The 14827-nt window shown below is 41.9% G+C and overlaps 1 protein-coding gene across 1 annotated transcript; it reads left to right on the top strand.

The window, feature by feature from the left end:
- The first annotated feature begins 269 nt into the window (after window positions 1-269).
- On the top strand, window positions 270-2774 carry LOC124194804 (F-box/LRR-repeat protein 17-like). The gene is made up of 4 exons (XM_046589190.1): window positions 270-327; window positions 803-1670; window positions 1732-2043; window positions 2116-2774. Exons 1-3 carry the CDS (start codon window positions 270-272, stop codon window positions 1733-1735), a joined length of 930 nt encoding a protein of 309 aa, XP_046445146.1. The 3' UTR covers window positions 1736-2043; window positions 2116-2774.
- Window positions 2775-14827: the final 12053 nt, after the last annotated feature.

Here is a 14827-nt window from a genome sequence, read left to right as displayed (position 1 = left end):
CTTTGATAGTCGCACACCATTCAGCGATTTCGAACGTGAAACTTTGTCGCCTGTCCTCGTCCTCTGGTCATAGAATCCGAGAGTCGGATGCTGAAATGCCAAGTCGGACGATCCAATCACCTTTTCTATTTGGGATTACGATTTTTTTTTGTTTTACTGTTAAGAAACTGGACTTTTTCGTGGGAAAAATTGTTTCGATCGTTTTGGGATCCGACAGAAAATTTAAAAAAAAAGACAAGATGACGGAATGATAACGCGGAATATACAGGATGAATTACATCAGCAGCTTCGATCGGCACGTAACAGAAAAACACGAGCCGGCCGTTCGTAGAAGGGGAAATCAGTTCGCTTTTGTTTCAATCAGGAAAAAAAGGATCAAAAGGAGCTATAGACCAAAGAAGGAGCGGAGAGCCAAAGTGTGTGTCGAGGAGTAAAGAGCGCGAGAGCGCCTAGTGAAATCTTCGGGAGCTTTGTGTAGTGTAGTGTGTGTGTTCCAGTTGTGAAGTTCTAGCAGAACTTCTCTTCCACATTTGCAAAGCTCCGCTTCTTTAAACAATTCACCAGCTTTTGATTTGATTGTGAATAATTGCCTTGTTGTCCACTTCAATGGCAATTTGCTTGGCATCTATCGTCGCTCTAATGCTGAATGAATCTGTTCCGTGTGGGAACAGGGCCGAGTGTTTTATATATAATAATGGGACGCTGGCAGAGAGAGGACTGTTCAAACTTTACATATTAGAGAGAGAGACCTCCTCCGTCGTGTGCTTGGGCTGTCAATAACAACTTTGACACACACTCCAAGTTATTGTCAATTGTCTTTTAGTTATTGTGATTTGGAATCATGTCATTGTCAAGCACATCCATCCACAAGCAGTTGCAGCAGCCGCTGCCATTCCGGCAGTAGGCCCTGGCCAGCACATCCATCCACAAGCAGTTGCAGCAGCCACTGCTATTCCGGCAGTAGGCCCTGGCCAGCACATCCATCCACAAGCAGCTGCAGCAGCCGCCGTCATTCCGGCAGTAGGTCCTGGCAAGCACATCCATCCACAAGCAGCTGCAGCAGCCGCCGCCATTCCGGCAGTAGGCCGTGGCAAGCACATCCATCCACAAGCAGTTGCAGCAGCCGCTGCCGTTCCGGCAGTAGGCCGTGGCAAGCACATCCATCCACAAGCAGTTGCAGCAGCCGCTGCCATTCCGGCAGTAGGCCCTGGCCAGCACATCCATCCACAAGCAGCTGCAGCAGCCGCCGTCATTCCGGCAGTAGGTCCTGGCAAGCACATCCATCCACAAGCAGCTGCAGCAGCCGCCGCCATTCCGGCAGTAGGCCCTGGCCAGCACATCCATCCACAAGCAGCTGCAGCCGCCATTCCGGCAGTAGGCCGTGGCCAGCAGAATCATCCACAAGCAGCTGCAGCCGCCATTCCGGCAGTAGGCCGTGGCCAGCAGAATCATCCACAAGCAGCTGCAGCCGCCATTCCGGCAGTAGGCCGTGGCCAGCACATCCATCCACAAGCAGTTGTAGCCGGGCCGGTGCGCCGGGACCAACATGTTCAGCCACACATGTTGGTCCTTCAAAACTTATTTGATTTCGAGACTGGTGTCCTATGGTCGGGGGCGACAATTCGGACTTTTCAAACGGAAGCGTGTTATACAACAACTTATTCCACAAGGTAATCATTTTTTAATTCATTTTAATATTTTTACTTATTAATCATTTCTTTTTTCATACAGGTGATGAATATGTGGCACGCTACCACTCCATTCGTAACTTCGTGGCAGACAACAAGCGCGAGGCCGGTACCATGTTACTTAATCATTTGATTGATGTTGGAGCGGTGGTAATGAATGGCCCCATTATCACCGCAGGCCCAAATTTCCTACGCTACGTAGAGTATCTGGATCTTGGCAGATTTGGATACTACAACGTTCACAATGCACGTTGTGGTGTCGAGCACCATCTTGGTGAGGGAAATTTCACATTCCTACAAACTGGAGGACCGGGACGCTATATCTGCTCGCTACAATTCCCAATATATGGGCCAAGTAAGACTTTATTGATATATTTTTTAAAAAAATTATTTTCTAATTTTATCTGTTATTTGTTTTCTATTTCAGATCTGCTGATAGAGTTCACCGTCTTGCTGAAACCAGGAAAGAAGCAAGAAATCTTGCCTTCCTCGCGTTTGCCCATGAATTATTTGCCGCAAGAATAATTCTTGAGGCACCCCAAGCCGTGTATGAACTTCCAGCTGGACTCGAAGCAATGCCACAGCGCGTGTACGGCGCGTGAATCCTTCCTGCTCCTGATGCCGAGGATATGTCAACTTCTAAGGGATTGCTCTCCCCCCCCCCCCGCTCCTCCTCCTCCTCCATCCACTCTCTTCATCTATAGGCAAGGCCACGTGTTTATATCGACGTCGGCGAATAGTCTAGATCTCGTTCGTCTTCATCTTATTGAGTCGCCCATCATCATCATCGCCCACCCCATGGTACATGGCACCCCATGGCTGACAACAAGCGCGAGGCCGGTACCATGTTCCTTAATCATTTGATTGATGTTAGAGCGGTGGTAATGAATGGCCCCATTATCACCGCAGGCCACAATTTCCTACGCTACGTAGAGTATCTGGATCTTGGCAGATTTGGATACTACAACGTTCACAATGCACGTTGTGGTGTCGAGCACCATCTTGGTGAGGGAAATTTCACATTCCTACAAACTGGAGGACCGGGACGCTATATCTGCTCGCTACAATTCCCAATATATGGGACAAGTAAGACTTTATTGATATATTTTTAAAAAACATTATTTTCTAATTTTATCTGTTATTTGTTTTCTATTTCAGATCTGCTGATAGAGTTCACCGTCTTGCTGAAACCAGGAAAGAAGCAAGAAATCTTGCCTTCCTCGCGTTTGCCCATGAATTATTTGCCGCAAGAATAATTCTTGAGGCACCCCAAGCCGTGTATGAACTTCCAGCTGGACTCGAAGCAATGCCACAGCGCGTGTACGGCGCGTGAATCCTTCCTGCTCCTGATGCCGAGGATATGTCAACTTCTAAGGGATTGCTCTCCCCCCCCCGCTCCTCCTCCTCCTCCTCCATCCACTCTCTTCATCTATAGGCAATGCCACGTGTTTATATCGACGTCGGCGAATAGTCTAGATCTCGTTCGTCTTCATCTTATTGAGTCGCCCATCATCATTATCGCCCACCCCATGGTACTACTACAACAACAACAACAACAACAACAAGTCAACATCCACAACATACTCGGGGATATATATGGGCAAATAAAAAAGCGAGACAGGAGAGAGAGAGCGAGAGAGAGGGAGAGAGAGAGTCCCATGTATAAATAAGGCCGCACAGCTGAGCAGCCAGCGAATATAAATACAAATATTCTCGAGAAAAACGTCAAACGCGCCAGCAGAGAGATCCATCAGTCACAATCACTCGCCCTGTCCATTGTAGTATGTGCATATATACGCCGTTTGAATTTTCCAGTGGCAGGAGGGGGAAAAGAAATAATCAAAATAAAAAATAAAAAAATAAAGTAAAAAAAAAAAGAAGCTATGTCGGCTCTTTTTTTTCCCACGATGGCATCGGGCCATATCATTATCCAGTTCAATAGTTACATTGAGATATAGACGCCTCGGAATGATGGTGAAGTTTTGGCATGGCGTCAAAGACAAAAAAGACGTTTGCAGCGAACGAATAGCACCGAGCTGACGAGAGAGAATCGAACAACACGGGCCCTGCTGCTGTTGATTGGAAAAAAAAAGAAACGACGCCAACGAGGCAGGGTATATAGATAGATCACGGCCTACTCTATGGTTAAGGCCTGTAGACTTGTATCTACTGCTATGAAGGTGAGAGGTGTGGCCAAATTCCCTATCCTTGCCCGAGCAAGAGCCAATCAGAAAAAATATCGAGGCTGAAACTTCGCCATCTGGTGTTTCAAGATGCAAATCTCGATGTAAAGTAAATAATTTTCCACTTTTTCGTACTAAGTTCAATAGCAGTTGTTTAGGAAAACGACTAAATAGGGTAGAACTACATTCCATAATTTCCGCAAAATTATTCTAATCAATTACTCCGTGAAACACAACCTTTTTCATAAACTGTAAATAAAAAAAGCTTCCTCTCGATCTGGAATTGAACGCCATCCCTAGTACATGGTGGTGAACACCGCTAACCATTCGCCTATCATTGCCTAGAAAGATGTAAAAAACTTGAAAGATTAAATGGCTACCTAACCATTCTAACGAGAAAGCAATATCGAACGCCAGATGGCGAAGTTGCAGCCTCGTTTTTTCTTCTGATTGGCTCTTGCATGGGGAAAGGATAGGGAATTTTGCAGATCCTCTCGCCTTCATGTGGCAGGATTCAAGTTTACAGGCCTTAACCATTAAGTAGGCCATGAGATAGATATACACATGCAAGCTGCTGGAAAAGCAGAAGAACAAGACTCCTTGATGGGTGTCGATGGTCCATTAGGATCCCGCAGTAGAGAAAACATGAGAAAGACAGAGCTCATCTCTCCATGAAAGAAGGTCTGTTATTTTGATTTTGTTTTGTTTTTGTTTCGCTGGAAAATCGGGAGCGAATCAGAAACAAAGTTGTAAGAGGATAAAGAATCCTGTCCAGAGAGGAATTTCAGCGTTGCCTGGGATCGATACAATGACAGGAGAGGGTCGATCCACTCGGATGTGCCAGAGAGACGCACATTTTACGCAGCGGCAACCGAGTCATACGCGGACATAAACGGGACTCGCACACTCGCACACACACACACACACACACACACAACACACAAAACCGGCCGGGAAAGAGGAAACAACAAGGAGTTCTACAATGTGTACACAAGCTAATAGCAGTGTGTATATCGTCGAAAGGAGAAGAGCGACCTTTTCAATCATCTATTTAGCCTACCAACAAGTTTATAATAGAAGACATATCGCGAAAGAAAGAGAGTGACTCTGCTAGCCCGAAAAAATTGTCTGTTTAAAAATTAGCTCTCTCACTTATATCTCTTTCTCAATTTTTTTAACTTTCTCTGTAACTTGTGTGCATCTATGCGAGCAGTTTCTTTTCATCGATCGGTTAGGTCATAACAATAGTCTCCAACACATAACATAACCAAAAAAAGAAATAAGATAATGAAAGTAAGAACACTTACAGGTAGTATACACTGATTTGAACAGATTGTTCATGTCTGGACACTTTGCTTTTTCCAATGCAGATTCCATAAACTGATGACCAGTAAAGCCTTTAGGATATGCCCTTTTTTTCTTTAACAATTCATTTTCCAAAAATTCTTTGGTAATTATACTCATTTTGGACGAGTTAAACTGTTGGAGAACTTGTGGCTGTGCTGGAGGGAACAGAACTGAAGGGCAGATGAAATGGACCAAACTGTTACAAAATGCCTGAGGCAAAAACGTGCTACGACACGCGCGTCTAAATGTAATAGCCCGTAGCATATGAAAAAATTTGCGGGTAGAAAAGGACTATAAAGCTAGCCGAGTCAATTGCTTTTTCTTTCTTTCTTGAATTTATAGATATATTTTTGTATTAATCGATTTAAGGGGGTGGGGAAATGTTGTGTGTGAACAATCTGAATTATTCGCTCGCGTTATTTCCTGTAAATTTGATTCTGACCTGATTTTCAGAACGGGAAATGATAATGGTCTCCGGTCGACGAAGAAATTCCTCGCCACCGTCTTCTCCCACCATATTCTTTTATTTGGCGCTGCTACACACTTTGTCGGATTTTATTTCTTTATTTTTCTATCCTCTTATATAAAGTCTATCCTTAAAAAAGGGATAGCCCAATTTTTTATAAGGATTCCGTGTAGAGAAAAAAAACCAACTCGCAAGTCGATTTAATGGGATCCCGAACTCTTGATGATGAGAGTCGCCGACATCTGTACAGTAAATATTGCAAAAGACTTTGTAGTACGTGTTGGAACAGCCTGGGGCTACTGTGTGACAGAGTTGTCTCTTATTTCATCATTTTCCCGAGCATTTCTTTCCCCTTTTTTTGTTGGGTTGTTGTCGTGATCTGCCAACGTGTGTGTCTCGGGCGAAACGATGCCCCGTGGCAGAACACACATATCAAAAACTGGGTGGGGGGGGGGCGACAACGACGGCCTTCATCTTCTTCTTCTCTTCTTCTTCGTCCGCTTCTCCTTTTATTCGTAATCATAACGTTTCCTACTCGTCCTCTTTCTCTCTCTCACTCCCGACTGCCAGCAGAGCGATCCTTATTGATTTCTGCGCGTTCACCATGTCACCATGCGCCCGTTCGGGCTCGGCTCCTCCGTGTTGTTGTTGTTGTTGTTGACAATGTTTTACTCTCGTTTCTTTTCTCTCCCTCTCTGTCCCACACACACACACACATTCATCTTTTTCCTTTTTTGGGGGGAGGACTAATAATTTACTATATGCTTACAAACATTTTATTCGCAGACGGCCCGTCATGGATTCCCGCATCAACCGACCGCCTTGGCCTACGATCCGATTCAGCGGCTCGTCGCCATTGGAACCAACCGGAGCCATTCGAATGTAAGTCTTTCTGGTTTTGTTTTTATCTTTTTTTACTCTTCATTCTTTAGCAGAGTTATCACCGTCCTCCCTTTTTAGTAGCTATGACTTGATCCGCACTGTGTGCGTATAGATAGTAGATCTTCCTCCTATCCATTTCCGAGAAAGGAGGAAGACGAACGGACAAGAGAGAGAGAGAGAGAGAGAATCTGAAATCTCTCTTGTTTGTTTCTCTTGGGAGAGATTGTCTTGTCCTTCTCGTGTTTCTCATTTGCGCTAGTGAGGAAGATGAATTGATTGACCTTCTCTGTGTAGTACAAACTATCCAGCTAAAATCTTTTTGGCCTTTGCCTCCTATCTTGGTTGGTGGCCTGTTGCATATCTTTCACTCGGCGAGCGACTATAGAGCGCACCGAAGAGATCGTAGAGAGAAGACTAGATCGCCACTGGCTGGATCGATCGATACTTGGTCGATCTTTTGTTGTGTGTATCTGCTGCGCACCTGGTTCTTTTCGACAGGGGTAGGAGCCGAGTGGAACGTCTTGTCGTTCTCTTCGATGTCGGGTGGGGTTGGAAGGTTCGGCCTTTGTGCGTCTAATGCGACAAGTTTCCTGATCGATCCCGTCTATAGTGGCAGGAGCGGGCGGCCAGGAGCAGCACACACACACACGGGGAACGATATTAATCGTTTAGACTTTGACTCCAATTCACCGTCTTCTGCCTCCTTCTTCTTTTCTCTCTCTCCATTGTTTGAAATTGAACCGGAATGAGTTTGTGGATGCCATTGGCACTGAATCGGAACAGCCAACCACACACACACACACAGACACAGACGTACACAAGATAAAACATCTGGGGTTTTTTTGGTTAAAGGGAGAAACAAATTTTGTTTGCGGGAGTTCCAGGAATTCCCGCATGTAATTGGTCTGGGCTCCTTCCGCCTCTGCGATCCTGCACATGTCTAAGGATCTATCAGCTGGGCTTTTGTCAATAGTGAAAAGGGGGGAAGCTGCTTGTGCATATGCTGAGGAAGTTGGGGCGAGTTCTATTAGGTTTGTTGTATAGTCGAGTAGTAATCTGCTTTCGTTACAGATGCTCAAGTCCCTAGCCGAAAAGGAAATGGGGCGGTGGAATAAGAAGAATTTGCATAATACCAACTACTTGAACGATTATTTAAAAAAAGTTGTCCTTTCTCTCTTATTTTTTCTTTTCCATTTTTTGGTTTTCTTTACTTCTTGGAGAAATGACGTCTGTCAATGGCGAAAATCTTCAGAAAATGATTTTAATTAAATATTATTGATAAATATAGATTCCTTCAGAGAATAAGCAGGAATTAGGCCTACCATTTTTATGACGAAAAAATTCAAAAAAACTTTACCCCATAATAACTAACGTATACGATTTTACTCCATGGTAAATTTAATAAAAATGCTTTTTTTTTAGAGAATAACATATGATACGAAATTTTTTGAAATAAATTAGTTTCAATGGCAGGCATCAACAACGTCTTTTTTCATCTCGCTTTTTGGGGATTTAAGATGTACTTGAACATTTTCAGTGATTAATTAATATAGCTCCTCACAACTCCACACTTTGAGCAAGTTGCAAGAGCAAAAGTTGATTTTTTTCATCCACCCTCTGGAATTGGACACCAACGGCCATACAAACAAAGTTATGAGCTTTTTTTAAAGTTCGGTTACTTAAAGATTGGTTGTTATGGTTCCTCATATATTCAATATTCAATTTATGTATCGCGCAACATAGAAATAGTGCAACACTGGTGTTCAGTAGCTAAATTCGTTGATGACCATACAAAAAAGGTATTCTTTTTCCCTGTATAAAGTTAACCCTGTATATTAATTGCCACGTCCAGCTCCTTGGTTTTTTTACCGTTGTAGCCACTTATTTTAAGAAATATCGTCGACATACCAATGGCTTGGAAGTTTAACACAAAGATTACAATAAGACCGAACTTTTTTTTTTAATCTGTACATACACATGCCACCATTCTCCAGCAGTGCGTCCGTGACGTGGAGACAAATTTTCCCTTCTTCAAAAATGAATTCTATTACATGGTTGGTTTTCCACACTCAACTCTTTTATCCATTTCTCTACAGCAAAATAAGTTATGAATTTGCTAAAAATTTAAGAAATATGAAATAATAATGAATTATCAAAGAGATTAAAAATTAATTAATTAATAGCAAATGTGATAGCGTATTCTCGTGGTGGTCGTATACTATAACAAAAAATACTTGTTGTATATGACAACAGCCTAATCTTAGACTTGATGAAAACAGCATCAAGGCTACGCCGACCATCCTAACTAGGTCCGTAAACGTTAAAAGTACCTTTTCCTGTAACAAGGTAAGACTATATATAATAAATCAAACAAAAGCAAGTTCCACGAAGAAATAAAAATATGTGAACAACAATGTTTGTAATACGTTACTCATGATCGTTTCGGTGATCAGGGATAGTGACCTGCTCAACCTTTGTTGAATCTCCCTGAGCAAACAGCATTCTTCCACGAAGAATAAAACCAGGGAACCAGATTCCGAGAAATGACCTAATTCAATCCGCGTGGCGGGCGTAGTCTTGGATATTGTTGGTCACATCTAGCTCCTCGGATTTGATAACCATCGGAAATACTTATTTGAATTTTTTTTATTCATCACTGGTCACGTGACGCTGAGAAAAAACACGCGAGAACGATTCACTGTTTATTTAACGGGTGCCAGTTGCGAACTTAACATGTGTTTCCAAGGGGAAGGGTTAAGAAATTGCCGCTTAATTCATTTATTAGTTTTATTTGTTATCATTTGGTTTTTTTTAAGTTGCAAAGTATCCGTACCAAAATCTCGTGTGACTTTTCGACTAGTGTACACCGTAGCGATGGTTAGCGAGACTGTACTATAAATTTTATTGATTCAGATTATGATTCTTTCGTTTTTGTGTGTTTTACTGAAGTCTGAGAGTCAATTGAATGGAAAGAAAAATAAATGGCTTTTTTTAAATATAATGTAGTTCTTCGTTAGTTGCAGAGGATCGTGAAGTTTACTGCGGAAATCTGGAATTTCTGAAGGGTCGCAGTGTCCTGGTTATCCCTTTAAGACTTTATAATTATGATTATAGCGTGTCTCAACTTTTAAGGTTAAGGTATATATTATTCAAGTTCTTCTTCGATGCCATGGAATACCATGCATTTCATAGAAAGTTGATGTCATTCTGTTGTATTTATGAAGAATATCCATGAAGCATAAATAAAGCAGAACTCGCACCCCAGCTTTTTTAAGCCCAAAATATTTTACAGCTGAACGTCGCACCACAGATTCCCCCCTAAGGTATTGAGACCGAAGTTCCCATACAACTAATGTAATTCCTTCTCCTGCTAAGATTTACATTGTTCTGGAAAATTCCAATCCGTAGGACTGGCTGGGACGGTCGTCAACCCAGACTTTATGCAATTGTTGATATGCTTCCTACCAAGTAGACATTATGCTCACCAGCAGTAGAGATGACAACGTGCCGAAAGACGTCGGTAACGTTGAGCCAATAGAGCATGCATTGGTTGATTGGAGAAGTGCAGCGGGAAAAAATTTAAGAGAAAAGCTCAAACTTTGTGGGGAAAAATTAAGTTTACAATTGCGTTTACAACTGTGCAATGTTACGATCAAATTTACTGGAGATGGGTTGAGCATAAACTATATCTTTGTATTTAACAGAGTGGACAATACTACTACTTTAAAGACCCGTAGTCGTCATGAGACTCCTAGCTTAGGTTTAAAAAATAAAAAAAATAAAATGGAAGATTTGCAGTAATACAGTTGGTGGTAGCTGGAGAGAGACGGTGTCATTATGTGAGAGAAAATAGCTCGTGCGTTTGCGCTAAACGAGGATTTTATCGACTTACGGTTTCAGATGGCCGATTTTTTTACTCTCTGGTGAGTTTTTAGACCGGATTTGTTAGGAGAGATAGAGAGTTAAAGAAGAGAGGAACCAAAAACTGGTACATTAAAGGACCAGGGAGTTGGTGACAAGGATAGGCACAAGCAGACAGTGGGTTTATTACGAATGGAAGAGAGGATGTCGAGATTCTCAACCTGCAATCCGGAAACTTGGGGTGGAAAGAAGGTGAAGGAGGAAATGTATGATGCACATAGCTCCACAGGGGTATCTCTGAACTGGCAGGGACGCGACCCGGAGAGCACTCAGTACATTATGTAGGTGGCCAGTTAGTTCACCGAATTTGAGCCAAGAAAACCAATAATAATGTCCAGAATACCCGTGTTGTCCATCAACATCACACAGAATTGAAAAGGCAAACAGAACGTAGCCGCAGCACACAAGGGACAGAAAGAAGCATTAGCTCATTGTTGTCCAAGATAAGGACATAAGACGATCTCAGCCGCGGAGTCTCGACTTCATGCTGACGCACGATGCTGGGGAAATACTAAGAAATCCATAAAGGGGACGACTGCGAAAAGTTAATAGACGAAGATCAATAATGAAAAGCGGCAAGCTCTAGAAAAAAATTTTCTATTGAAAGGTAGCTATTGAGGAGAATGAGGAGCACTTCTGTTGATACAGTTCTGAATGCTTATATGGAAGCCTTTAGAACCTTCCGCTGGCTAAATCGTGCTTTCTTGACCCCCGCCTTGATGTTAAGAAGCGAAGCTTATAAGGAACAGTCATGCAGGATGATCGGCTCAACGACGGAAAATTACAGGAACTAGATGCGGTTTTTTATTTAGGCTCAAGGAGTTTCGCAGGCAGCCAATCACCATAAAGAATGCTTTCCTGACAGCAATGACGTTTGATTTAAAGTGAGATACCCATTTCAATCTGCTATCCAGGGTGAGGCCTAGGAATACAATTTCTGTAGACGGCATTGTAAGAACGTCATTAATGAATGAAGGCACTTTTTGAAGAAAATCAAAAAGACTTGAGAATAAAACCTTGAGGGCAACCTAGGTTCACAGTGTGAGTCCTTACAGAGCCATGGTGTGACCATGAGACTGTGCGATCAGTCAGAAAGAAAGAGACAGGTACATGGGGCAGTCACTCATGATTTGAGCGGAAAAAATATAACGGTACCATCATGCTGCAGCAAATACGCTTTATATATCGAGAAATATGCTGTAACAACAGTTTCTTAGCAGAATGAGCTTTTCTATAAATGAGACAGGAGCATGACCGGCAGACTCGGTGGATTTTTCCTCCAAAAAACCGTGCTGGTTGGGACCACTGGCTGTGGCAAGCATGCCATTGAAGTCAGGATAGGATAACTTTTACGAGTATTTGTACTAGACTGTTGACTAAGCTGATCGGCCTGAAGCCGTTAAAAACACTGTAATCAGCTTTGTTTGGTTTGCTAATCAGAGCACCCTTTGTTGTTTTGCAGCAATTGGGCAAGTACTGTAGTTTAAAGCAGGCAGTTAAGACAAATAAAAGATGGAGTTTAATGACTGGGAAGGATTCGATGATGCTCATGGTGATACCATCAAAGCTAGGAGCAGCCTCAGAGTTCGGATAGTCGATCGAAGTCATTAGCCCCCACACTGTTAACGAGAGGTGGAGGGGCGAAGCTAGGGTTTTTTCATAAGCCCTACAAAACAAAATCTTCCATCGCGGAGTGGGCATCCACCGTGAAGAGAAAGTGGCTCGTTAAGAAAGAAATGATCGATGTAGCTGTCAAGAACTGCAGAAGGGTCAGATACGGCCTCGCCGCTAACATTTACTAACGGCGGGAGAGGAATATTGATGGCTTTGTCAGAGAAGATCTTGAGGGCAGAGAATAAGTCAGAGAAAGACGGGTTTCATTCGCACAATAATATTAAACACAGTTCTTTGCCTTCCGTAAATCCCTTTGATAAGTAGCTTTGAATTAAGTGAATTTTGCTCGATTCTCTCCAGTTTTTAGTACGGCCCATATTTCAAACGATTGTCTTGTTTAGTAGCGTAAAGTACACAGTTCTTTTTTCAAGTATAGCAGAGATCTGAAGGTATTTCCCCAAGAGTGTAGGTCAACGACTGCAACCAGGAGTGTCGATCTGAGAAGTACGGCCCGGCAAGAGTTGGCAAGAGAAATACTCACCCAAATGGGTGCACCAAAAGCATGATTTCACGCATGATGTTCACCAGAACAGGGGTTTGGATGGCGGACATATGGTTCTTCAAAGAGAAATATATCTAAGTTGTCCTCTAAGACGGTCTCAAATAGAGCTGCCGCAGTGGCCGTTGTGTGGCACAGAATCTATTGAAGGAATTTAAAGTTATTGTTGGAAGGCATGGCGAGAAGTTAGTTGTTAGTTTGGATTTAGGCATATTTACGTTCCAATATAGTCCCATACCGAGCCACGGCTTACATTTCAACACTAAAAAATATGCTACCCTACCAGCACACGGCATCCATTAAGTTGATTTAAGAAGTTGAGTTAAAATAACTCATAAAAACTAGCCTTCATCCACTATTAATGAATTGGTTGACTGTCATGATATTTCCCCCTGTAATATGAAGTTGAAATCCAATAAAAAATTTCTATCATTGATGTTTTACTATATAACAGTTTAGATGAAATTTTTTATCGAATAGATCCCAGACAAATTATATTGCACATGATATCGAGTTTGTAGCTATAGATGGTGAATTTCCAAATATCATATATAATCGTGTGAATTTGATATTCTTTTCATATCATTTCTAAAATTGGAAATTGAATATTTAAATAAAAATCAATTTTTTATCAAAATAATTCAAAATACTGATCTTCCACTATTGATATGAGTTCATTCACTCGGCATTAAACACCACCCAAAAACAGGGCGATTAATTAAATTATATAAAGATATTTATATTAAATCTACAAAGAGAGCAACGGCAGGAAACACTTTAACCGGGAGATAGATGTAAACATATTGTTACGATCTGAGTCTTGTCTGAACTTAAGGATACTTTTGAAGCAGTAAAAATTAGCTTTTTTGTTAAGCCAACTAAGAGAGTATATTATTCTGTCGAACCCATGACGGAACGGGGTCGCCAACCTTGGAATCCAAAAGCTGTTCCACATTTTCCATGGATGAGACACAGTTGGCAGGAGCGGATTCCTTATCAAAGTTAGCAACGATGACTAGAGACGGCTGACTTTGGGTGGCTAGGGCGTAAGACGGTCTGCTGGGAAAAGCTAGGTTGAAGGGAGTCTCGGTGGTCGACGAGTTCTGAAGAGAGCTGAACTTCTGGATTGTGGCATTTGTGAACGCCAGATTGGAGTTAACTAGTTCGGAATCTAGCTAGACCACACTTGCTTGTTGAAAGCGGATGAACTCAATGGTGGCGTATGGTTGCGAAGTAACCTCTTTTTCTTTTACTTGGCCCAAGTAAACCTCCTTTTTACTAAGTTTGTCGATCTTGACCAGCTCTTGGTCTTACGTGATGCATGTTCTGTAAGAGTATTACAGCTTCCTTTTGAGGTACAGAATATTCTTCTTCCATGGAGTGTAAAAAGGGGCCAACGCGCGAGATTGATTCATGGGGGTGAAATGGACAGCAGACTGCTCATTAGAAGGATAACCCATATAGGATATAGGCATTTTACTCTCGAGTTTTTGGTTTTGCTATTTCTTTTCTGAAAATGGTTTTATACCTATATCAGATCGTGTTAGGGCTAGAGCAGTAAGGGGTAATAATTACCATCAAAGAAGAATCCAAGATGCCATGTGGTTTTTGGCCTCCAACCCAAGTTTCACTGAGAAGTGCAGTGCTCACCGTGAGATTCAAAGAAGCTTGAAGCATTTGCACCCAACTTATCGCCATGGCATTGAATATCGATTCAATAATGCTGTGGTACACAACCAATGGCGTTTTAATACAGTGTGTATTTATATTTCGATTATGTATTAACCAGTGATCTGCCGAATCGATCATAACTGTGAACGGAATCAAACCTGAATAGAATCAATCAATCAAAGAATCAAAGAATCAAAAATCACAATCATTCAGTGATGTTTGATTCAGAATCAAGAATCAAGAATCAGAATCAAAATTTTTTATTCTGTTCACAATTTGAATAAAAAAATCTCAATACAACAAGGAATGAATGAAATGTAATGGTCTAGTTTATTAAGACGTGTAAGGTTGCAGCAACGGCAACATTCAATCTTGGTTATAACAGACAGCTGTGGCATAAGTTATCCAATATTACGAAAAGTTAATCAGAAGTTTAGTTTTTGTTACTAAAATTAACCTTAAGCAGCAACAAAGTCTCAAAAATTCTATCTGCAAG

The sequence above is a fragment of the Daphnia pulex genome, chromosome 5 (assembly GCF_021134715.1).
Source record: "Daphnia pulex isolate KAP4 chromosome 5, ASM2113471v1".
Lineage (NCBI taxonomy): Eukaryota > Metazoa > Arthropoda > Branchiopoda > Diplostraca > Daphniidae > Daphnia > Daphnia pulex.
The sequence above is the reverse complement of the archived record's forward strand: the minus strand, read 5'-3'. Positions and strand labels throughout refer to the sequence as shown.

Excerpts from the sequence above, each read along its gene's own strand:
- LOC124194804 (XM_046589190.1), top strand. The coding sequence starts at position 270 with ATGAATTACATCAGCAGCTTCGATCGGCACGTAACAGAAAAACACGAG. Across the intron at positions 328-802 it reads AAAACACGAGCCGGCCGTTC|TTATTGTCAATTGTCTTTTA; the intron begins GTAGAAGGGGAA and ends ACACACTCCAAG.